At 44.3% G+C, this 25,505-nt stretch overlaps 1 protein-coding gene across 2 annotated transcripts in view; it reads left to right on the forward strand.

Moving 5' to 3' along the window:
- The window catches only part of LOC306767392 (kinesin-like protein KIF13B), a 62,801-nt gene that overhangs the window by 8,635 nt on the left and 28,661 nt on the right, over nucleotides 1–25,505 (forward strand). For both annotated transcript variants that reach the window (XM_079255368.1, XM_079255369.1), the window contains 16 exons: nucleotides 4,066–4,078; nucleotides 4,163–4,223; nucleotides 4,459–4,551; nucleotides 6,012–6,192; nucleotides 9,128–9,215; nucleotides 9,317–9,451; nucleotides 10,671–10,783; nucleotides 10,937–11,048; nucleotides 15,404–15,616; nucleotides 15,692–15,802; nucleotides 15,889–16,023; nucleotides 17,805–17,935; nucleotides 24,456–24,542; nucleotides 24,641–24,831; nucleotides 24,913–25,147; nucleotides 25,221–25,383. In XM_079255368.1, coding sequence (XP_079111494.1) covers nucleotides 4,066–4,078; nucleotides 4,163–4,223; nucleotides 4,459–4,551; nucleotides 6,012–6,192; nucleotides 9,128–9,215; nucleotides 9,317–9,451; nucleotides 10,671–10,783; nucleotides 10,937–11,048; nucleotides 15,404–15,616; nucleotides 15,692–15,802; nucleotides 15,889–16,023; nucleotides 17,805–17,935; nucleotides 24,456–24,542; nucleotides 24,641–24,831; nucleotides 24,913–25,147; nucleotides 25,221–25,383 — 2,062 coding nt within the window. The remainder of the gene's footprint in view (nucleotides 1–4,065; nucleotides 4,079–4,162; nucleotides 4,224–4,458; nucleotides 4,552–6,011; nucleotides 6,193–9,127; nucleotides 9,216–9,316; nucleotides 9,452–10,670; nucleotides 10,784–10,936; nucleotides 11,049–15,403; nucleotides 15,617–15,691; nucleotides 15,803–15,888; nucleotides 16,024–17,804; nucleotides 17,936–24,455; nucleotides 24,543–24,640; nucleotides 24,832–24,912; nucleotides 25,148–25,220; nucleotides 25,384–25,505) is intronic.

The following is a 25,505-nucleotide window of genomic DNA, read 5'->3' on the forward strand; positions in this document are numbered from 1 at the left end:
CGCCATCAGAATGTGTGTCTGTCTTGGTTTGGAGGAACTCACTGACCAGACACTTTTCTGCAAGTCGCTGCTGAGTCAGCGCTCTGCCTGAAAGGTTTCACCGTATTGCTGTTAATATGTTACGGCTCCCCCAGTAGCTGCAAACCGGAGTACAGCAGGGGCTTGTCAGGACCCCCGAGACGAGATTAATGAAGCCTCGTTGCTGCTTGTAGAACTCTGGAAAAACACAAGTAGTCAGCAGACTTCTAAAACCTGCAATAACTGATCAGAAAACCAGTTTAAAGCCTCAGAAATACACCTTTCTCCCCAGTTTAAGCTGCTTCCTGCAGCGTCAGGACGTGGTGGAAGCATCGCTCTGGTAGCCGGCCTGTTGCTGGTCATAGACTTGGTAACCTTCCTCCTCCTCCTCCTCCTCCTCCTCCTCCCTGGCGATGCAAGGCTCTGCCAGTTATCTCAGGAATGTCCTCGGCCACCCAGGAGGGGACGGGACTTAATGTTGCTCTTTCATAGATCAGCCAGTTCTCACATAGGGAGGCCTTGTTTCATTCCAGCTCCTTCTTTTGTGTCTCTGCGGCTCAATTTGCAACTTTTTTATTTATTTTAACCGCAGGTTGATATTTCTGCCTGAGTGTCTGACTTGTTTATGGTTGTTTACTGGTTTACTGCCGTGTCACGAGGACCCCTCTCAACACTGTTTGTATTTGATGATGGTGTATTTATGGAAAAAAAAAAAAATCATGCTGCCACCATTTTTCTCTTTTTATTCTGCACTTTTTGTCAGGAAAGTAAACTTGCATTCATGGCGCGTTTAAATGTTCTACCTTATACTCGGCACGCTTTGCGTTTTCTTTTCCAGATCTGTATTCCGCTGGAAGAACTACGGCTGTGACGATATGCTTTTGTCCAGATTCGATTTGATTCCGATTTGTTTGGGTGCTGATTCGATTTAAATTCCGATTCTCAAAATTCTTCAATGTTGATGATTTTTGTAGATTAAAAACAATTTGTTTTTTTAAAAAAAAACTTCTTTTTGCTTGTAATTTTTATTTTATTTTAATCAGGAAAAAACAACACAGTAGGCAGACCATCATTCTGCTGCTAACGCCCAGGAAATTGAATGAAATAAAAAATACTTTATTAATTTTTCATTTCATTCATTTCATTTAATTTCTTGGGCGTTAGCAGCAGAATTATGTTCTGCCTACGGTGTTTTTTTTTCCTGATTGAAATCAAGAAAAGTTACTGGCAAAAAGAAGTTTATAAAAAAAAAAAAAAGTTATTTTTAATCTACAAAAATCAAAAATATTGAAGAATTTTGAGAATCGCAATTTAAATCGAATCAGCGCAAAGAAAAAAACAAAAAAAAAGAAAAAAGTAAAAAGATAAATAAAAACAATAAAAATGACAAAAATTTTATCGTGGATTAATTTATATTTCATTTATATTTAATTTTTTTTTAAAAATCTAATTTTTTTTTAACAAAAAAAAAAAAAAATCAATTTTGAAATTGTGAAACAAAAAAATCCCGATTTTCGATTTTCCGATTCTGTTTTCCCACCTCTATAAGAACCCAGCTGACATACAGGAAACATGCAGCTTCTGAGACATTTAGCATCACTTTATAGTAAAAACTTTGCTCAGAATCCTGTAGAAAACGATCTGATTGTTGTCTTCTGCCTCTAAACGGCAGAATGGAAATACCTGCAGAGAAACACACCTCTGTGTGTATTCATGTTACCATCTCACACACACCGTCACCTGCTCCAGTTTTATGGGCCAGTAAATAAAAGCAAGTTGTGAGGAAGCGAAGCGTCCTGGAGCAGAAATGCTGCGAATGAACACGTCAGATAAGGAAATGTGGCGTTCGCTTGCTGGAATGCAGCGACGTGTTTGCAGACTGAACGTGATGCCTCGATGTTTGGGGGTGAAAACGGGCGCTGGAGGCTGATATGTTAGGAATGCAGAGGTTTCAGCAGGGATGGCGTCTCGGGGACACTGGGAGGTTGTTAGCGCTGCTCACATTTTTACAAAGAGGATTAGTCGACTTGGCGGACTTTCTTTTCTTTCTTTTAAGCTTCGCTGTGATTAAAACACCTTTGGCCCCATTTCCCCAGTTTCTCCGACTTTCATCTGGACTCACGTCAGGCTCAGGAGCTAAATGTGATTCTGTTGTGCAGAATCAGAATCGTTTGCAGCTACAGAACATTTTTAATGACCCACTTTACTCACATACATTAAGAGGTTTATGTGAGCAGGACTGATCTGTTTGGGCTTTTTCAAATGGCAGCTTTTTTTTTTTTTTTTAGTACATACAGCTGAAATGCATTCGTCTTTACTCCCCTGATCGACTTCTAGGGGTGGGAAAATCAAATTGAAAAATGTGAATTGAAAAATCATTTTGAAAATTGAAAAAAAATTGAATATCAGCATTTTATTTGTTTTACAATGTTAAATTTTTTCTTTTTTTTTTTCTTTTTTGGGGGGGTTAAAAATCTATTTTTTTAAAAAAAAAAAATAAAAGTAATCCATTATAAAAAAATTTGTTATTTTTATTGTTTTTATTGATCTTTTTAGTTGTCTTCTTGGACATTATAGCAGCAGAATGATGATCTGGCTGCTGGGTTGTTTCTTCCTCATTGAAATCAAGAAAAATGACGAGTTAAAAAAAGAGTTTTATTCATGTGTTTTTGTTTTTTTTTGTTTTTTTATTAATCAACAAAAATCAGCAATATTGAATTGCAATTTAGAATCAGAATCAAATCGAATCGGGACAAAAGCATATATCGTCATGGCCCTATCAACTACACTCATGAGTTCACTGTCCTCCAACGGCCTCCACAGTCACCAGATCTCAGTCCAGCAGAGCAGCTTTGGGATGTGGTGGAACGGGAGATTCTCATCATGATGTGCAGCAACTGTGTGATGCTTCATGTCAACATGGAAGAAATCTCTGAGAAATGTTTCCACCTTGTTGGATTATTCGCACCACTAATTAAGGCAGTTCTAAAGAAAACCTGGTACTAGCATGATGATGGTAAAAAAGGCCGCTGAGTTCTTGCCTATGATGCAGTTCAGTTCAATTCAATTATACTTTATTCACCCCCTTGAGGGGAAATTCAAAGTTCAGCTCGTCCAAGATTTGACAGACAGTGAACATTCATGACACAGATAAACGGGTCCGAACTGAACTCAGACCCTGCAGTCGGTTTTACCGGCGCCGCCTTACAACAGATAAGAACTGAGGTACTTCAGCATCGTTAGGGTTGAGGGTAAAAGAAAACGGGTACCACCAGACGGCGCAGTCCAGAGACAAAAAACACCTCACGTAAGCACAAAGTCAGACAAAAACAACACAAATGGGAGAACGTAGTCGGGGTGGGGTCTCCCAGTTCAGCCAGTCAGATCGCAGCTGAGGCGCGTCCAACCAAGTCGCTGTCTGAGTGGAGGGAGGGACAAGAACCGGAGAAGACAGTTGCACTGGTTTACGAGAGTTTTACACAGACTGCAGCTATAAAACATTTATTATTTCTAATATGATCTTTACCATTAAAACCACATTTGTGTGAATTGCTTCTCAACAGATCCCACTACCTTACTGGTTTTATCTTTCCACTGCTTCCATTTTACATCCCAGTACTTAGAAGTCTTAGAAGTACAGATGGCCACTAGAAAACGTTCCCATACACCAGACAAATTTATCCTGTTGGTTATGAAATCAGCTGTTTTGGATAAAGTTGGGTCAGTTTGACTCTCAGCCAATCAGCAGTCGGTTAGCATGTGGCGGCACATCTGGCGGTTTGTATTCAGAAAGTCTGCAGAGGCTAATGGATGCGCGTGAAGAGAGAAATCTGGGAGGATGAGCTGAATCGCCACCTTGGAGGAATATCTGAAACTATTCCTGCTGTTTTTGTTGTTTACATGCAGAACTCCTCTTCAGGCTTCACGCTTAAATCATGTTTAAATTTCCAGTTTTGCTTCATAGTTGAACCAAAATATCAGATATTTTCACATATTTGTGCTTTGGAAGCTGATATTTATTTTTGTTTTCCCTGTTTTTGTCCGCAGGAACCAGCCGAAGGTAAATATTCCACTAAATTCAGTTTGATTCATTTGCATGCTGGTGATTATGGTGTTGTGTTTACGTCATGCGTGTTCTCCTCAGGCTTTCGCCTACGACTACTGTTTCTGGTCGATGGATGAATCTCAGAAAGACAAGTTTGCAGGTCTGTGCATGTTCAGTCCGTGGCTTCGGTCTGTTTTTAAGCTGGTGTGTGACTGGAGACCCACTTCTAAATGTTTCCTGATATTCAGAGTTTATTTATGGAGCTGAAGAAAGGGACACGGAGAGTCGCACATTGTTTTTACCTTTTAGGCCTGGAAATTTACTCATGTGGTTTTGTCCTGTCTTTTTTTTTTTTTTTTTTTTTTTTTTTCCTCTGATTTGTGATGTTGCTTCAGGTCAGGACGTGCTTTTCCAGTGCCTTGGGGAGAGTCTGCTGGACAATGCCTTCATGGGCTACAACGCCTGCATCTTTGCTTACGGACAAACTGGTAATTATTTGTTTTTCATGCAAAAACAACGAGGCATGAACAGGTTTTCATCTCAGGTGCAGACAGGGCCGGATTAAAAGTGTAAAGGTCCCTGGGCCAAGAATGTTCCAGGGGCCCCCTTCCCCAGCGCAACATTGTAAAAATAGTGAATGATACACTGTGAAACGACATTTCTAACATCCCTCAGCCAGTGGTACCAGTAGCAATACACTCGACACTGTGGTGTAACTATCTGGCTTTTACTTACATTTTGTTTTATTTGTGTACATGTATGCGGTCTTATCCAAAACGGTACTTGAGTTTTTCTCAATCAAAGCTGCTACAGCATTTTTAAAGCTTCACACACCGTTGTTTGTCCATTCAGAGACACCGTAGTAAAAATAGTAGCACAGATAATTGCAGCTTTGGATCCACAGAAAGTAGATATAAATGCTTCATTCTACGGGAATGAAAACAAGAAAGAAAAACAAAGTTTTAATTCAATATTTTAAAACAAATTTGACCTTTGGTTTGGTGGCAAGGTGAAACTTTAACCTTCAACACACTGAAATACAGTAACAGAGTTCACTGTTGGTGAACTTCCAGGGCCACATTTAGAAGACAATGATGTGCCTGAAGGGAAATGTTTGAGCTGTTCTTCAACGTAGAGATCATCGCTCTGTTCGTCCGCGAGACAAATCGGTGTGCGGACCAAGTAAAAGATGCAAAGGGGGACAGAGCGGGACGACCGAGTCGTGTTGGTAGAACTCACCCCTGATCTTCACCAGTAGAAAGCGCCAAAGAAAAACTAAATAAATTTTTGTTTGTGTGTGTGTTTCTTTTTTTTTTTTTTCAAGAAATATATCCAAAAGACAATGAAAAAGACACTATGAACATATTTTTTCATTCTTTAATTATGTAGAAACTACCAGGCTGTTACAACAATAACAATAATAATGCTTTTGAAACAGGTAGGCGTGATTTTTTTTTTTTTTCTGTTTGTGAAAAATAATGCAGTTTTATAAAAACGTCATTTTTTATGCAGTGTGATGAAGGTTAACAGGTGTGTCTGTTCAGGTACTGAGCGCTTTTTAAGCTGTTACCATAGTTACGGTCCACAGCTGCCTTTATCCTCAACAACACGGGATCTTCTTCATTTTAAACATGCAGTGATTATCTTTGGATCCTTTTTGCGGGAATTGATGCTGGTAGTGGGATCATTGGCTGTTTCACCGCCTCTAAGAGACGTAGTTTGTAGTTTCTAGAGGTCGAACATTTTACTGCTGACATTTCAATTTTTACTTTTTATCAAAATAGTTTAATTGAACGCTGCAGATTGGTCGGCTCCTCCGACTATTTTCCCATCTTTTGTTTCTCGTCAGATCTTTATGAATTTAGTCTTGATGTTAATCTTCCCAAATCGTGCTGAATTTGACCTTTTCTCTGCATGATTAACGGGCTTGTAAACGATTTGTGTTCAGGTTCTGGGAAGTCGTACACCATGATGGGCTCTGCGGAGCAGCCCGGTCTGATCCCCCGACTCTGCAGCTCCCTGTTCAGCCGAACGGTGCAGGAGGCCCGCGAGGGAGAGACCTTCACCGTGGAGGTGTCCTACATGGAGATTTACAACGAGAAGGTCCGAGATCTGCTCGACCCTAAAGGGTGAGGACATGTTTGCTCCAGTATTTCCAGTTTGGAGCCAGAAGAAGGACGTAGTGTGTTTCATTTCTTCGGTTTCATGGAGTCTGTTGGGAGTGATCCATCACACTGCTGTGTTTCCTGCAGATTTAGCAGAAAAGCTGCGTCTCAGCAGATGCAGAAAAAGTCCTGCTTTTTGCAGCCTACGCTGGGAGAATAAATATCTTCTTTCTCAGTAAATGTATTTTTAATGTTGCCGTTGACATGAAAGATTGTCAGGAAAGTCTTTGTTTTTCTGTGCATCATTCCGTTGGTCGCATAAAGTTTGCCAGTGTTGGAAATCAGCTGCACACCATGATCCACAGCTCCTTTGTCTCTTCTGAAAAGACTTTATCCTCCCAGGCTGGTTTTTAACTTATGTTATCTTGTGTTGGATGAGGGTTTTACAGAGATATTCTGCAGCACACACACACACACACACACACACACACACACATTCTTCTTTAAATCTGAAGAAAACCGTGAGCTGCAAAAGGTTTTCTTTGTTTAAAGTTAAAGTTGAAAATACATCTCAAGCTTCAACTCGTGTGGGTGGCAGCCATAGACCGTATATGAAAGATGGACGGAGCCTTCGGCAGTTAAAGTGAAGCCTATGCAGAAGTGCATAAAACTGCAGTTCCCCTTTCATCCACTAGGGGCTGCAATACAGAGCAAATCCCCATAGACTCCCATGTTAAAAAGACCAACTTCACAGCAGAAATAAACACGTTTACAGCCTGGTTCAAAAATCCATTGTAGGTTTAATAGGTCAGGTTTACCTTCATGACAACTTTGGGGGGAGTGAATTTTTTTTCTAACTCGCCCGTTTAAAGGTAATTTAATCTTGAAATTCATCATATTTAGGGCGTGTCCTTTTGATTGACAGGTACCCAATCTCCCGCTTCAAGTCAGAAGAACGTTGAACAACCTGACTTTACATGTGACTTAGCATTAGCCCGTTTACCTCTTTTAGCTGGTTAGCTCCTGTTAGCTCTGGGTTAGCTCGGTTAGCTCTTAGCTACAGAAAGCTCGGACTTTGCTCGATGTCAATCATCCACAGCGTACCCTCTCTGCTCCACCTCTTTGCCCTTTAAGGGGTGCTATTATGGTATTTGGAGTTTTCTGAGCTTTCTACAGTGTTACAGTGTTGAATCCTCATCAGACATGTGAACGGCAATGTTTTTTATCACCTAAACGCATGTTTGAGTTTGAGTTCCAGCACTCTCTCCGTTCGGTTTCCATGGCAACGAAAAACGCGTCGTTTTAGAGAGTTTTTTCTACCTGGAAATCCTTGTGACGTCCCGGGGGATAAGGTTCGGTGATTGGTTACCTTCTACTGGTTAACAAGGGCATGTACAAATACATCAGGCAGGTGGAAAACGTGGGATAAAGTTATTTCCAACGATGGCTGGTGAGTTTACCAAAGAGAGACATCCTGCTGCATTCGTTGCTGTGGGTTGCTGTTTTCCACTTTGTTTTCAGGCTCTGATTCAGGTTCCAACATGTAGGGCTGTATGTAATCCTTCTGTTTATGAGATGTTACAATGACGAGCAGTTGCGGTGCGCGCTCCCGATGTAGTGCTGTGGCGGGAGGCGGGGCTTAATGCGGAAGAGTCTCAATCCACTCGTTTTGCCCACAGGCTGATCTGACAGCCTACGGAGAGGGTCGGTCTGAAGTAAATAAAGCCATTTGTGACAATAACTCGATCAATCCCAGCCCTTCTGGTCTCAGAAATAAAATGAAATTAGCCCAAAATGCACATAATAGTTCCACTTTAAATGTGTTTTCCGGGCAAGACGGTAGGAACCGCCCACCGAGCTTCAATTCAGCTCTTCAGAAACCTACGGGTGACGTCACGGAGGCTCCGTCCATCCTTTTATATACAGTCTATGGTGGCAGCAAACAATTGGTCGAACGTTTACCAGGCGATAAAACTGACCAATCACAGTTGTTGAATTGTCTTTAGCCGCCGCCTCAACAGGTTTCTGTTTTATTATCAGGACAACAGTGAATATAAGGAACAGCTGGTGGTTTTAGCTCCAAACATTCAACAAACGGCTCCTGAAATGTCACTCAGCTTGCTGCTTGTGCTCATGTGAAACCTTTGTCCAGACCCCCCCATCAGGACTGAACCAACAGATATTTATTTGCAGGATTTCTTTCAGATATTTTCAGATTTTCTTTTTTTTTATTTTCGACTCTCCTTTCATTTCATTCACAACTTCACTTCTGAGCTTTTTTCCTCTGATTTCTTACTGGTTTTGGATCAGTTGGGTTGCTACCAGCATCAGTGGAAGACTCGATGTCCTCGTTAGAAACCCACATATTGAAGTGGACGTTTCTTCATGGTATCTGGCAGCGTAGTAAAAATCCAACCTGCTGGGAGGAGGTTGAGATAATGATGGAAATGTCACCTCTAGGGAAATCCCACTGGTTTTATTTCAGGGCTTTAGCCTAAAGTGTACAAACCGAAAGGATGTTGATGGATGTGTGTGTTTCGGATGCTAGAAAAGCGATTTGCTTTAACCTGGAATAAAACTGAACAACCAGTGCAGCGCGATGGATGAAGCAGATGTTCGTGTGTTTTTCTTTCCAGAAGCCGACTTGTGCTCTGAAAGCGAAGCAGGTAGAGTAAAGCTTGTTACATCATCCATGGGATGCAAGAAGAAGAAAGTAATTATATTAAATCAGGTTGATTTATCCTCCACGAGGGAAGGGATCGCCACGGTTAGTTCATATGTAACGAGTAACTTCGTCCACGGCAGGACGGGTTGTGCACGCTGCTGTGTCCGTTTGTGTTTTAATGCCACATGCTGTAAAACATTTCACGTTTTCTCGTTTCGTACAGCTTTTGTGAAGTGCAAAGACCTGCGTACATGATCCGACTTTATTTTTCTGTTTTTATTGTCTCTTCCCCAGGAGTCGACAAGCGCTGAGAGTCAGGGAGCACAAAGTTTTGGGGCCTTATGTTGATGGTCTGTCTCGCCTGGCCGTTGCCAACTACAAGGTAACACAAACATTTCATTATGAGGCTTTTTTTTTTTTATCATTATTGACTGTGTTGCCGTGGGAATAATGTAATTTTACAGAGATGGATGTTTTCAACAGGACATAGAGTCTCTGATGTCAGAGGGAAATAAATCTCGTACGGTTGCAGCGACAAACATGAACGAAGAGAGCAGCAGATCTCACGCTGTCTTCAACATCATCCTCACACACACACTCATGGACCTGCAGTCGGGGGTAACATGTTGTTTTTCTTCTTGTGTTGTTTCTTCATGGTTGTTTTTCCTTATTTGCAGCTCGAGAAGTAATTTTTTCAGTCGTCGTTTCTGCTTTAATCTTGAAATGATGCTTCTGGCTTTTGATATTTTAGTAGTAAAATATTGGTTTAATATTCCACTTAAAAACTGGGATGCTATACTAAATGTAAATAAATATAAACAAATACAAAATGCAATGATTTACTAATCTCATCAACTCGTATTTTATTTCCTTTGAAACATAAACAACATATCAGATGTTGAATTTAACGGAAAATATGAGCTGATTGTGAATCTGATGCAGCAACTCGTCTGTAAAAAGTCATTCCAGGATGATGTTTAGCATCGTTAGCATCTCCTCTTCTTCTAACATCTGTCTGGAAACATCTGGGAAGTGAGAAGACCAGTTCGTCCCGTTCTGGTCTGATGCAGGATCCCAGCAGCTCCACAGTCCTGGATCTTGGTTTGTACTGGTGGAACTGGACTGCAGCAGACCAGTTCTCCTGTTCCACCATGCTGCTGTGATGATGCAGGATGTGGTCCAGCATGGTGGAACCTGCAAGGTCTTCCCTGAAAGAGACGTTGTCCCATGCGCACAGAGGTTCCCTCCATTTCTCTGTAGATGCTGATTTCTTCATACAATTTTTAATTGAGCTACATTTTTGTGAATATTTTGACAACTTTTTTTCCTATTATTGAACTTCTGTCTATGTGTGTCACTGGGAGACTCTGCCTCTCTGAAATGCTCCTTTTATTCCCAGTCGTGCTCCCAGACCTATTTTCTAATGTACCTCACTGGTTGTCAAATTCTCCTCCAGTTTCTCTGGACTTGTACCAGTTCTTTTTCCAGCGTTTTGTTGCTGCTGTTACAGTTTCTTACTGAAGATCTGCTGCTATTAGATTCACAATGAGCTCATGTTTTCCATAAAATGTTGAAATGTCACAGTTTCAGCATCTGCTTTGATGTTTGTGTCCTACTGGGAATAAAATATGTGCTGATGAGACTTGCAGGTCATGTTAGACATCGTCCCAACTGTTTGGGGAGTAAGACTGTATTTTTAAAACCCTGCAGGAATGAATTGATCACCAATCTTTCCTTGTTGCCTGTAAATCTTTGGGTCTTTTTGAATAAATGGCTGCTACGAAAGGAGGAATGTTAATGTCTTGATTGTGTGTTTGTATCCATGTGTTTGCTCCAGACGACTGGAGAGAAGGTGAGCAAGTTGAGCCTGGTTGATCTTGCTGGAAGCGAGCGGGCGGCGAAGACTGGAGCAGCAGGGGAGAGGCTGAAAGAAGGCAGTAATATCAACAAGTGAGTCGGTTTTTACCGGTCCACCTTCTGTTCTGTTTGTCTTCATATTGATATGACTCTAAGAAACTTCCATCAACTCCATGATGTGCTGATTTTTTATCCACCCATTAAGACTCCTCTCCATCCCCCTGGACCCCCACCCCCTCCCCACAGGTCTCTCAGCACCCTGGGTTTAGTTATCTCAGCCCTGGCGGATCAAGGAGCAGGGAAGAACAAGAGCAAGTTTGTTCCCTACAGAGACTCTGTGCTCACCTGGCTGCTCAAGGTACGCAACCAAAAATGACAAATCCTCGTTTCATTTAAAGGTTTTACAGGTCAGGATGTAATAGCAAAACAATCTGGTCATATCAGCTCCTAAAATATGGGACAACCTCAGTCACATAACTTATAACTGTGTCGTTATTATTGGACAACTAAGTAAAAAACTACAGAAGCTGTGTGTTTAAAAACTCCGAAGTTTTGGTTTCAGCAGATTCCTAAACTGGTTCATTCAGGTGTGTCGACCCCAGGAAAGACATCAGCAATGGTATTACAGAAGCAACCGTTGCTGCACATAAGAACAAGAAGCCATTTCCAATAGTTTATTCCCATTATACATGTCTGAGGTCAGAGCATGGGATGCTCAGAGAAAAAGTACCAAAATAAAAAACCAAGAGGTACATGTCAGACTTTCCAGGCTTCAGTCAGCATGTTAAATGTTAAAGTTCAGGACTGCGTTGTTTTAAACAGCCTGAACAAGTAAGGCTTGTTTAGGAGAAACCTTTAAAAACAAGATGGCAGCATGGCTAATGTTAGCTAAGCTGCAAGAGAACCAACCAGATTTCTGGGACAATGTTGCTCGTGACAAAAGTTGAGATGTTTGGTCCGAATGCACAATAATAAAAACACTTCATACAAATGCCGGCACGGCGGTGGAGGGATGATGATCTGGGCTTGTTTTTGCCAGGATTATGAAGATCCATATGCAGAGTAAAGAGGCAGAACAGGTGCAGCAATCGGGTTTTAATGACTGGAGCTGATGGACACAAATATGGATAAAACAACGTAGATCTGGCAGAGAACTAAAGACAGCAGTGGGAATTTACACAGTGAGGAGGAGAACGGACAAAACCAGGAGCAGGTGGGGCACTCAGCAAAGTAAAAGCAGGTGTGCAGTCTACAAAATAAAAGTAAAACGCAAAACATTTTTAGGCTCAAAGACGGTGAAAAGTGAGTAACAGAAATAAAGCTGTAGAAAAAACCTGACATTTTAAAGCCTCATCATCTGGACACCTTGCAGCCATTCAGCGGACAATAAGCTCCTCTGTAGACCAAAGTACTGAAGACGGAGATGTGAGGCCACCTGTCTGACAGCGAGAGGCTGGAATTGGCTCCTGCAACTGGACAAAGGGCCTCATTTACCAGTATCTTCTCACAAATCTTCTTAAATTTGTGCTTAAGTTGTACTTAAGAAGTTCTTTTGCAAACCTTCCATCAAATTCATGAACAAGTTCATAGATGGCAAAATTCACATTCATATTCTTCATATTTTGCCTTTTAGATTGGTGAATACAAATTCAGACAAGTTCGGCTTTATTTGTATGGCACAGTTTCACAAAGGTGTCATCTCAGGACACGATACAGACATATTCATTCCAGGTAGTTCATAATAAATACCTTAGTTAAAGAAAACCAACAGATTGCATCAAATCTTGACTTGGATCCAATTCACCATCCTGAGCTGCACAAGGCGACAGTGGGAAGGAAAAAACTCCTTTTTAACGGGAAGGAAAAACCTTCAACATAACCTGCCTCAGGAAGGGCAGCCATCTGCCTGGACTGGTTGGGGTGGAGAGGACAGGGAAGAGAGACCAGCATGCACTGCAACTTTTATCCAGGAAGACCTTCAGAGAGAGGAGAAATACGTTAATAATGCCAGTACTGTCATATGTTTCTACATGGAAGATGAAGAGGAAGAGCTCAGTGCATATGCACAAGTCCAGTCTTTTTATTTCCTCGAAGCTGCTAATGCTAACTAGCCTCTAAACTTTCCATGACATCTTTTCTCTACCAGCTGCTAAACGAGGTGTGTTGCAGTAGCAATGTCGCCATATCTCCTAGCACAGGGGTCTCCAGCTCCGGTCCTTGAGAGCCACAATCTTGCAAGTTTTCCAAATGTCCATGCTTTAACACACCTGACTCGAATAAATCAGTCGCTACGCAGAACTTTATTGGCTATTGAATCCATGTAATGGAAGCCATGTGTGTGGAACAAGGACACATGGAAAACCTGCAGGACAGTGGCTCTTGAGGACCGACGCGCATGCAAGACAGAGTAGCAGGGCCACTGAGGCGGGACCTGAGGACTTAAATCAATCAATCAATCTTTAGTTATAGGGCACCTTTCATGCAATAAAACTGTAGCGCAAAGTGCTTTACATTAAAGACAAAAAAAAGAGCAAAAAACAATATTACTCATCAAATCCACCTAAATGAAAGAAAAATAGAACTCATTTACCTGAGATGCTGACATTTACCGCAACTAAAACCGTAAATTCACCGGAAGATGTGAGTTTCCTCTGAAGAATCGTGCACGAGTATGAGATGTGTACGATATCACATGCATGCTGAGTGTGAGGAGAGCATAAAGGAGAGTATGACTGTTCAATAACCCCCAGCTGCAGCCTGGAGAATGGGGCGGGGCTGGATATACAGTGGAGTTGGATGTCAAATGGGCGTGGTTAAACAGACAATGGTTAGTGTTAGCAATGTCCACCTATCAAAATGTTGAGGAGGGAGTTGGACATCCAGCCCTGTCTGATATCCAGCCCCGCCTCATGCTCGAGTCTGCAGCCAAGACCCTCTCTGTCCATTCACCACTGGGAAAAACAGTTAGGGGCGGGGCTTGCGGTTTAAACTGAACCGTTCTCCGCGCTCGCGGTGAAAAATCAGCTATGAAAAAAAAAAGAAATTGTTTTTTTGTTTTTTTTTTGGTCCTTTTTCATGAACTGAACAGCAAAAACGACATAAATCCTGAGTCTTATCCAACATGTCGGCACTGATGCATCCTGCCTTTTACCAGCGGGATATCTGGAAACTTTCAATCAAAAGGACACGCTCCCAATTATGCCAATTTTTGAGATTTTAAACAGATGAATTAATACAAAAAATTTTTAAAACAATTCACTCCCCCCACATATTAAACCTAAAATGGATTTTTGTACCAGGCTGTAAACATGTTTATTTCTGTTGTGAAGTTGGTCTTTTGAAAATGGGAGTCTATGGAGATTTGTTCTGGGATGGAGCCCCTAGTGGGCGAAGCGGGAACTGCAGGTTTATGCTCTTCCGCATAGGCTTCACTTTTTAACCACCAGAGGTTGCTGCTCATCTGAATTTTCTAGTTTTGACACCATAAGCAGAATGTAAATAGTGAAAAATAAATAATGATAATTATGAAGTGGAAACTTGGGAGTGTGCAGCATCAGAGAGACCACATTAGTAGAATCCATCAAAGTCCATCAGACCATCACCTAGAAAGATGATGACCAGACTGTTTCCTGATCTTAACCGTGTTTACCTCGACTTTGAAAGCTTCTGAAACCAGATAAACATCCACTTCTGTAGCGACGAGACTGGCCTGTTTAACCCTTTCGAGCATGAATTGACAAAAAACAATGTAACATTTTTTTAAATACAGTATTTTACCTCTACAGACATACAATAATACTTTTTTTGTTTATTAGTGATATTTAGAATTTATTGGGATTTATGATTTATTTTATCGTATTCTAGAAAATATTTATAAAATAATATATAATCAATTATATTATGTAAATCTTGTATAAAATATAGCTGTAACACAAAGGGAAACTTGTGTTCTTACATTATGTTCAACTATATCATATATTCATTTATTTATTCTCCAGTGAGTGGAGACGTATTGAGTGACTCACTTACATCCATTGAAGTGGTTTATTTACAAAAATACCATCCTCATTCATGAATATGCAAGATAAAAGCTTGTAAATAGGCGTCCACTATATGCCACTATGCATGAAAGGGTTAAGCAGTATCAACTGTTATGCTGCCTGCGCTAACACTGTCTAACAAAATCCAGTGGAAACGGTTAGTTTTCGGCTGATTTAGGATCTACAGTTGACTTGCCAAGGAACAACTGCAACTTCAGCATTGCTTTTAAAATCTTTCTCCTTATGGAGCTCCTCCCACCTGGGAGGTGGTAAGACATGGCCGGATTATCCAATGGGCATTATGGGCACTGGCCCAGGGGCCCACACCTATTTTGGGCCCACGTAGGGCAAACACCAGCAGTTTGGACATGAAACAAAATGTACATAAAAGCCAGTTACACCACTGTGTTTAATGTATTGCTATTGGTAACACTGGTTGAGAGATATTAGAAATGTCGTTTCACAATGTTGTGGTGGGGAAGGGGGGCCCTGGAACACTCTAGGCCCAGGGCCCTGTGCACTTTTAATCTGGCCCTGGTAATTGACCAGTGGTAATCTTGATAATCTTGATCAGTAAACGACAGAAAATGTTCCACGATGTCCCTTTTAAACTAAACTGGTGCGTTTGGCTTGTTTGGCGTTTCTTCATGACGTTTTCGGTTCATTCCCACAGGACAGTCTTGGCGGGAACAGCCGGACCGCCATGGTCGCCACCATCAGCCCAGCAGCAGACAACTACGACGAGACGCTGTCTACCTTACGTTACGCCGACAGGGCCAAGAACATCGTCAACCACGCCGTGGTGAACGAAGACCCCAACGCCAGGATCATCCGCGAGCTCCGGGAGGAGGTGGAGAAACTGAGGGAGCAGCTCACGGAGGCGGAGGTGCAGATCCAGCGGGGCTCAGAGAGTAGGCGGCTTGATGTGTGCAGACTGTAACGTAGCTGCTGTTGCTTTCAGTCCATGAAGGCTCCGGAGCTGAAGGAGCGACTGGAAGAGTCTGAGAAGCTTATTCAGGAGATGACGGTGACCTGGGAGGAGAAACTCAGGAAGACGGAGGCCATCGCTCAGGTAACACTGTCTGGCTTTACTTCAGTCTCAGCTGAGCTCCAAAGTAGTTCTTTAATTCTGACATAAACGCCACGTTTGTCCTGCAGGAGCGGCAGAAGCAGCTGGAGAGCCTGGGCATCTCTCTCCAGTCATCTGGCATCAGAGTGGTGGACGACAAGTGTTTCCTGGTCAACCTCAACGCCGACCCCGCCCTCAATGAGCTGCTGGTCTACTACCTCAAAGTATTTGACACAAACTCAAAGTTTCCTGTGCTCGTATAACTCACATACCAAACGCTCACTGGTCGCTTTATCAGGTCCACTTTGCCCAGTACAAACAATCAGAACCGCTTTGATTCTCATGGTGTCTCAGATCCAACAAGGTGGAAACATCCTCAGAGATTTCCTCCATGTTGACATGAAGCATCACACAGTTGCTGTACATCATGATGAGAATCTCCCGTTCCACCACATCCCAAAGCTGCTCTGCTGGACTGAGATCTGGTGACTGTGGAGGCCGTTGGAGGACAGTGAACTCATCGTCATGGTGGAGATGATATGAGCTTTGTGACATGGTGCATCATCCTGCTGGAAGTTTCCATCAGGAGATGCTACACTGTGCTCAGAAAGGGATGGACATGGTCAGCAGCAGGACTCAGGTAGGGCTGTGCTGGTTAAACCATGTCATGTTGGGACTGAGGAGCTCCACAGATAACGCAACAAATGGAAGTGATGGCGGCATCGTCACAGATCGCTCTCGGATCACTGGACTCCAAGAAACATTATTAGACTTGATTGGCAATAGATATTGGGGGGAATTTTAACACTTTCAGACCAGTCTGTGACAGACAAGATCTCACTTGAACTGACAGAAATGTTGGGTTTAAAACCATGTGTGCTGGTTAAACCATGTCATGGTGGTACCAATGGGACCAAAGTGGGACAAGAAACTATCCCCCATACCAACGGTGTCCAACCTGATGCTCCTTGGACTTTCTACAACAGCTCTTTTTAGCATTAGCTAAAAAAAAAAAATGAAAGAACCGAAACTTTACAAACCAAAACTTTACATAAAAAGAAATGCATTTTTTAAAAAAAAATTTTTAAGAGAATGAGAAAAAACATCTACATCTAATTAAATAAATAATATTTATCTTTTTTTTGCAAAAGTTTTACATTTTTATTTATTTTAAAACTTAAAAATAGGAATAAAATTGTGGTTCCTAAAAATAGCCAATTTCCTGTAGTAGATATTTATAAAATATTATTAGTTATAAGACATTTGCGGCTCTAAGCGAGTTTTATTCCGCTGCCTGACCGCTGATCCACCCCATCACACCAGCAGCAGCCTGAAGCGTTGATCCTGACGACAGGATGGATCCATGTTGTCATGATGTTTCCAGCAGATTCTGATCCTACCATGTGAATGTGGAGCTGAACTGGAGACTCATCAGACCAGCAACGTTTCTCCATCTTCTATTGTCCAGTTCTGGTGAGTCTGTGTGAATTGTAGCCTCAGTTTCCTGTTCTTACTGACAGGAGGGAACCCGCTGTGGTCTTCTGCTGCTGGAGACCATCTGCTTCCAGGCTGGACGTGTTGTGTGTTCAGAGATGATGTTCTGCATATCTTGGTTGGAACCAGTGCTAACTGGACTTCCTGTTGTCTTCCTATGATCTCCAACCAGTCTGTCCGTTCTGGTCCAGACAAACTGCAGCTCGCTGGATATTCTCTCCTCCTCAGATCTTCTCTGTAAACCCTGCAGATGGTTGTGTGTGAAAATCTGCATAAACAGTCAGAGCAACAACATCCCACATAAAAAAAATCACTTAAATCCATTTTCTTCTTTGTTCTGATGCTCAGTCAGAACTTCAGTCGTCTTCATCATGTCTATGTGACTTGCCGCCAAGCGATTGGCTGATTAGCAGATGGTGTTTACAACTGATTCTACTGGTGGACCTGATAAAGCGACTGGTGAGTGTGTGTTGATCTGTTCAGTGTGGTAAACAATGTTTATCGCTTCCAGGAACACACTCGTGTTGGCTCCGCCGACTCTCAGGACATCCAGCTGTGTGGGATGGCCATCCAGGCGGAGCACTGCGTCATCGACATCACCGAGAACAGCAGCATGGTGCTCACCCCTCACCGCAACGCCAAGTAAGTAGTCGTCTTCTGCAGCAGCGGTCCTTCCTCCTGCTGTGTGACGCCTGCTCCACAGCTTGTAGCTGCACAAATAACCCTGTAAGGCAACGTAACATAGACGTCCTCTGGCTTCTGTCTGAAAACGACGCAGGAAGGAGGAAACACACGAGCAGCAAGTGTATGAAAACATAACGGGGATTAAACATTAGAAATTTATTGAGAGGATAGTTCCTTGAGAGGAAACATCTCGTTTTCCAGGGGGTCCCCAACACAGACAGGCACACACAGATAACAATCCAATCCTTACTTAGACATAACAACAGCATTCAGACTAGACAAAGGTCTCTAATCGCCCCTATAAACCCAACCGTCAGTACAAGCGAAATAATGTACAGTAGATCCATGGACATACATATTTACATAACAGTCGTGATTGGCCTTCGCACAGCATGACTCACAGTGAAATTATTTAGAAGAATGCAACAATATCAGAAGTTGTTTGAAAGTATCTGAATGTAGCTGTCCTAAAGATTTGCTGAGAAGAGACGGATCTGACTGACACTGGGAAACGGATGTGACTGATACTGGGAAACGGATCTGACTGACACTGGGAAACGGATCTGATTGACACTGGGAAACGGATCTGATTGACACTGGGAAACGGATCTGATTGACACTGGGAAACGGATCTGATTGACACTGGGAAACGGATCTGACTGACACTGGGAAACGGATCTGATTGACACTGGGAAACGGATCTGACTGATACTGGGAAACGGATCTGACTGACACTGGGAAACGGATGTAACTGACACTGGGAAATGGATCTGACTGATACTGGGAAACGGATGTGACTGATACTGGGAAACAGATGTGATTGACACTGGGAAACGGATGTGATTGACACTGGGAAACGGATCTGATTGACACTGGGAAACGGATCTGATTGACACTGGGAAACGGATCTGACTGATACTGGGAAACGGATCTGACTGACACTGGGAAACGGATGTAACTGACACTGGGAAACGGATCTGACTGATACTGGGAAACGGATGTGACTGACACTGGGAAACGGATCTGACTGACACTGGGAAATGGATGTGATTGACACCGGGAAACGGATCTGACTGACACTGGGAAATGGATGTGATTGACACTGGGAAACGGATCTGATTGACACTGGCAAACGGATCTGACTGATACTGGGAAACGGATGTGACTGATACTGGGAAACAGATGCGATTGACACTGGGAAACGAATCTGATTGACACTGGGAAACGGATCTGACTGATACTGGGAAACGGATGTGACTGATACTGGGAAACAGATGTGATTGACACTGGGAAACGGATGTGATTGACACTGGGAAACAGATCTGATTGACACTGGGAAACGGATGTGATTGACACTGGGAAACGGATCTGATTGACACTGGGAAACGGATCTGATTGACACTGGGAAACGGATCTGACTGATACTGAGAAACGGATCTGACTGATACTGGGAAACGGATGTGACTGATACTGGGAAACGGATGTGACAGACACTGGGAAACGGATCTGACTGACACTGGGAAACGGATGTAACTGACACTGGGAAACGGATCTGACTGACACTGGGAAACGGATGTAACTGACACTGGGAAACGGATCTGACTGATACTGGGAAACGGATCTGATTGACACTGGGAAACGGATCTGATTGACACTGGGAAACGGATCTGATTGACACTGGGAAACGGATCTGATTGACACTGGGAAACGGATCTGACTGACACTGGGAAACGGATCTGACTGACACTGGGAAACGGATCTGATTGACACTGGGAAACGGATCTGATTGACACTGGGAAACGGATCTGATTGACACTGGGAAACGGATCTGATTGACACTGGGAAACGGATGTAACTGACACTGGGAAACGGATCTGATTGACACTGGGAAACGGATCTGATTGACACTGGGAAACGGATGTAACTGACACTGGGAAACGGATCTGACTGATACTGGGAAACGGATGTGATTGACACTGGGAAACAGATGTGATTGACACTGGGAAACGGATGTGATTGACACTGGGAAACGGATGTGATTGACACTGGGAAACGGATCTGACTGATACTGGGAAACGGATCTGACTGACACTGGGAAACGGATCTGATTGACACTGGGAAACGGATCTGATTGACACTGGGAAACGGATCTGATTGACACTGGGAAACGGATCTGACTGATACTGGGAAACGGATGTGACTGATACTGGGAAACAGATGTGATTGACACTGGGAAACGGATGTGATTGACACTGGGAAACAGATCTGATTGACACAGGGAAACAGATGTGATTGACACTGGGAAACGGATGTGATTGACACTGGGAAACGGATGTGATTGACACTGGGAAACGGATCTGATTGACACTGGGAAACGGATGTGATTGACACTGGGAAACAGATCTGACTGATACTGGGAAACGGATCTGACTGATACTGGGAAACGGATGTGACTGACACTGGGAAACGGATGTGACTGACACTGGGAAACGGATCTGATTGACACTGGGAAACGGATCTGACTGATACTGGGAAACGGATCTGATTGACACTGGGAAACGGATCTGATTGACACTGGGAAACGGATCTGATTGACGCTGGGAAACGGATCTGACTGACACTGGGAAACGGATGTAACTGACACTGGGAAACGGATCTGACTGATACTGGGAAACGGATCTGACTGATACTGGGAAACGGATCTGATTGACACTGGGATATGGATGTGATTGACACTGGGAAACGGATCTGATTGACTCTGGGAAACGGATCTGATTGACACTGGGAAACGGATCTGACTGACACTGGGAAACGGATCTGATTGACACTGGGAAACGGATCTGATTGACACTGGGAAACGGATGTAACTGACACTGGGAAACGGATCTGACTGATACTGGGAAACGGATCTGATTGACACTGGGAAACGGATCTGATTGACACTGGGAAACGGATCTGACTGACACTGGGAAACGGATCTGACTGACACTGGGAAACGGATCTGATTGACACTGGGAAACGGATGTGACTGATACTGGGAAACAGATGTGATTGACACTGGGAAACGGATGTGACTGATACTGGGAAACAGATGTGATTGACACTGGGAAACGGATCTGACTGACACTGGGAAACGGATCTGATTGACACTGGGAAACGGATCTGATTGACACTGGGAAACGGATCTGACTGATACTGGGAAACGGATCTGACTGACACTGGGAAACGGATCTGATTGACACTGGGAAACGGATCTGATTGACACTGGGAAACGGATCTGATTGACACTGGGAAACGGATCTGACTGACACTGGGAAACGGATGTGACTGATACTGGGAAACGGATGTGACTGATACTGGGAAACGGATCTGACTGACACTGGGAAACGGATCTGATTGACACTGGGAAACGGATCTGACTGACACTGGGAAACGGATGTGACTGATACTGGGAAACGGATGTGACTGATACTGGGAAACAGATGTGATTGACACTGGGAAACGGATGTAACTGACACTGGGAAACGGATCTGACTGATACTGGGAAACGGATCTGACTGATACTGGGAAACGGATGTGACTGACACTGGGAAACGGATCTGACTGATACTGGGAAACGGATCTGACTGACACTGGGAAACGGATCTGACTGACACTGGGAAACGGATCTGACTGATACTGGGAAACGGATCTGATTGACACTGGGAAACGGATGTAACTGACACTGGGAAACGGATCTGACTGATACTGGGAAACGGATCTGATTGACACTGGGAAACGGATCTGACTGACACTGGGAAACGGATCTGACTGACACTGGGAAACGGATGTGACTGATACTGGGAAACGGATGTGACTGATACTGGGAAACGGATCTGACTGACACTGGGAAACGGATCTGATTGACACTGGGAAACGGATCTGACTGACACTGGGAAACGGATGTGACTGATACTGGGAAACGGATCTGACTGACACTGGGAAACGGATCTGATTGACACTGGGAAACGGATCTGACTGACACTGGGAAACGGATCTGACTGACACTGGGAAACGGATCTGACTGACACTGGGAAACGGATGTGATTGACACTGGGAAACGGATCTGATTGACACTGGGAAACGGATGTGATTGACACTGGGAAACGGATCTGATTGACACTGGGAAACGGATGTGACTGATACTGGGAAACAGATGTGATTGACACTGGGAAACGGATCTGACTGACACTGGGAAACGGATCTGACTGACACTGGGAAACGGATCTGACTGACACTGGGAAACGGATCTGACTGACACTGGGAAACGGATGTGATTGACACTGGGAAACGGATCTGATTGACACTGGGAAACGGATCTGATTGACACTGGGAAACGGATGTGATTGACACTGGGAAACGGATGTAACTGACACTGGGAAACGGATCTGACTGATACTGGGAAACGGATCTGATTGACACTGGGAAACGGATCTGATTGACACTGGGAAACGGATCTGACTGATACTGGGAAACGGATCTGATTGACACTGGGAAACGGATCTGATTGACACTGGGAAACGGATCTGACTGACACTGGGAAACGGATGTGACTGACACTGGGAAACGGATGTGATTGACACTGGGAAACGGATCTGATTGACACTGGGAAACGGATCTGATTGACACTGGGAAACGGATCTGACTGATACTGGGAAACGGATGTGATTGACACTGGGAAACGGATGTAACTGACACTGGGAAACGGTTCTGACTGATACTGGGAAACGGATCTGACTGATACTGGGAAACGGATGTGATTGACACTGGGAAACGGATGTAACTGACACTGGGAAACGGATCTGACTGATACTGGGAAACGGATGTGATTGACACTGGGAAACGGATCTGACTGATACTGGGAAACGGATGTGATTGACACTGGGAAACGGATGTGACTGATACTGGGAAACGGATGTGATTGACACTGGGAAACGGATGTGATTGACACTGGGAAACGGATGTAACTGACACTGGGAAACGGATCTGATTGACACTGGGAAACGGATGTAACTGACACTGGGAAACGGATCTGATTGACACTGGGAAACGGATCTGACTGATACTGGGAAACGGATCTGATTGACACTGGGAAATGGATGTGATTGACACTGGGAAACGGATCTGACTGACACTGGGAAACGGATCTGATTGACACTGGGAAACGGATGTAACTGACACTGGGAAACGGATCTGATTGACACTGGGAAACGGATGTAACTGACACTGGGAAACGGATCTGATTGACACTGGGAAACGGATCTGATTGACACTGGGAAACGGATGTAACTGACACTGGGAAACGGATCTGATTTGCACTGGGAAACGGATCTGATTGACACTGGGAAACGGATCTGACTGATACTGGGAAACGGATCTGATTGACACTGGGAAACGGATCTGATTGATACTGGGAAACGGATCTGACTGATACTGGGAAACGGATCTGATTGACACTGGGAAACGGATCTGATTGACACTGGGAAACGGATCTGATTTGCACTGGGAAACGGATCTGATTGACACTGGGAAACGGATCTGACTGATACTGGGAAACGGATCTGATTGACACTGGGAAACGGATCTGATTGACACTGGGAAACGGATCTGATTGACACTGGGAAACGGATCTGATTGACACTGGGAAACGGATCTGATTGACACTGGGAAACGGATCTGATTGACACTGGGAAACGGATGTGATTGACACTGGGAAACGGATCTGACTGACACTGGGAAACGGATCTGACTGACACTGGGAAACGGATCTGATTGACACTGGGAAACGGATCTGATTGACACTGGGAAACGGATCTGACTGACACTGGGAAACGGATATGATTGACACTGGGAAACGGATCTGATTGACACTGGGAAACGGATCTGACTGATACTGGGAAACGGATCTGATTGACACTGGGAAACGGATCTGACTGATACTGGGAAACGGATCTGATTGACACTGGGAAACGGATGTGATTGACACAGGGAAATGGATCTGATTGACACTGGGAAACGGATGTGATTGACACTGGGAAACAGATCTGATTGACACTGGGAAACGGATCTGATTGACACTGGGAAACGGATCTGATTGACACTGGGAAACGGATCTGACTGATACTGGGAAACGGATCTGATTGACACTGGGAAACGGATCTGATTGACACTGGGAAACGGATCTGACTGATACTGGGAAACGGATCTGACTGATACTGGGAAACGGATCTGATTGACACTGGGAAACGGATCTGATTGACACTGGGAAATGGTTCCAGTCTGACGGGGCTTTAAATTCTCGACGGCATTTTGGGAACATAAAAACACACGTGGTCGGTATGTCTGAGGTTAAATGAATCCCAAATGGGATTAGAAATGGTTTTAGATATGACGGATAACTAAGACAGTGACGTTTCTTCTGCTGCTGTTCTCCGTACAGAACTTGTGTAAACGGTGTGATGCTCACCAGTCCGGTTCAGCTCCAACACGGCGACAGAATCCTGTGGGGGAACAACCACTTCTTCAGGTGTGTTTCCGCTCCATGTGTCCTCCTCCTGATCGAACGGCTGCTTTACCTTCTCCACTACTCCTAACACACACTCTCCTCCCCTCACATCCTCACAGGATCAACCTGCCGCGGCACATGGTCCACGCAGCGGGTGAGGATGAGGAGGGCGGTGCTGCGATGAAGACGTGTTTGAGCACCGACCAGCTGGAGGTGGATTTGGACGCGTCCAGCGACATGTCAAGCGAGCTGAACTTCGGCTACGAGTTTGCGCAGGCCGAGGTCATGATGAAGGGCATGGGCACCGACGGTGAGTCACCGGCGCCAAATTTAGCGTCCAAAACGTTCCTTCCTCTTCTTCACGTCTTCCTCCCTCCTCTTCCTCCTCCAGACCCGCTGCAGGCGGTGCTGCAGACCCTGGAGAGGCAGCATGAGGAGGAGAAGCGCTGCGCTCTCGAGCGCCAGCGGCTGATGTACGAGCAGGAGCTGCAGCAGCTCCGCCAGCGACTCCACCCTGAGAAACCCGCCCCGCTTCTGGACGCATCCAGCCTCTCGGTCGGCGGCGCCGCCACCGGCTTGACCTCACCCGGCTCCCAGAAACGGGTGCGGCGCTGGAGCGAGGACAGGTGATGCTCAGCTCCGGCTCAGGCCGAGGAACATCCAGGACACTTGGTAACGGTTTTGTCTCCCGCGGTGCAGAGAGGCCATGATGACCCGCAGCCTGCGGCGGCTTCGGGAGCAGGTCGTTCGGGCCAAACTCCTGGCGCAGGAGGCCAGCCTCATCGCGGAGGAGCTCAACAAGAGGACGGAGTATCTGGTCACCCTGCAGATACCTGCAGCCAACCTGGATGCTAACAGGAAGGTAGGAGGTTTGGGTCTGAAAGAGAAAAGAGGAAATGGTGAAGAAAGCTGCTGAACATCACAGCTGCGCGTGTGTGTGTGTGCGTGTGTGTGTGTGTGTGTGTGTGTGTGTGTGTGTGTGTG

Source organism: Telmatherina bonti (assembly GCF_933228915.1).
Source record: "Telmatherina bonti genome assembly, chromosome: 16".
NCBI classification, from domain to species: Eukaryota; Metazoa; Chordata; class Actinopteri; order Atheriniformes; family Telmatherinidae; genus Telmatherina; species Telmatherina bonti.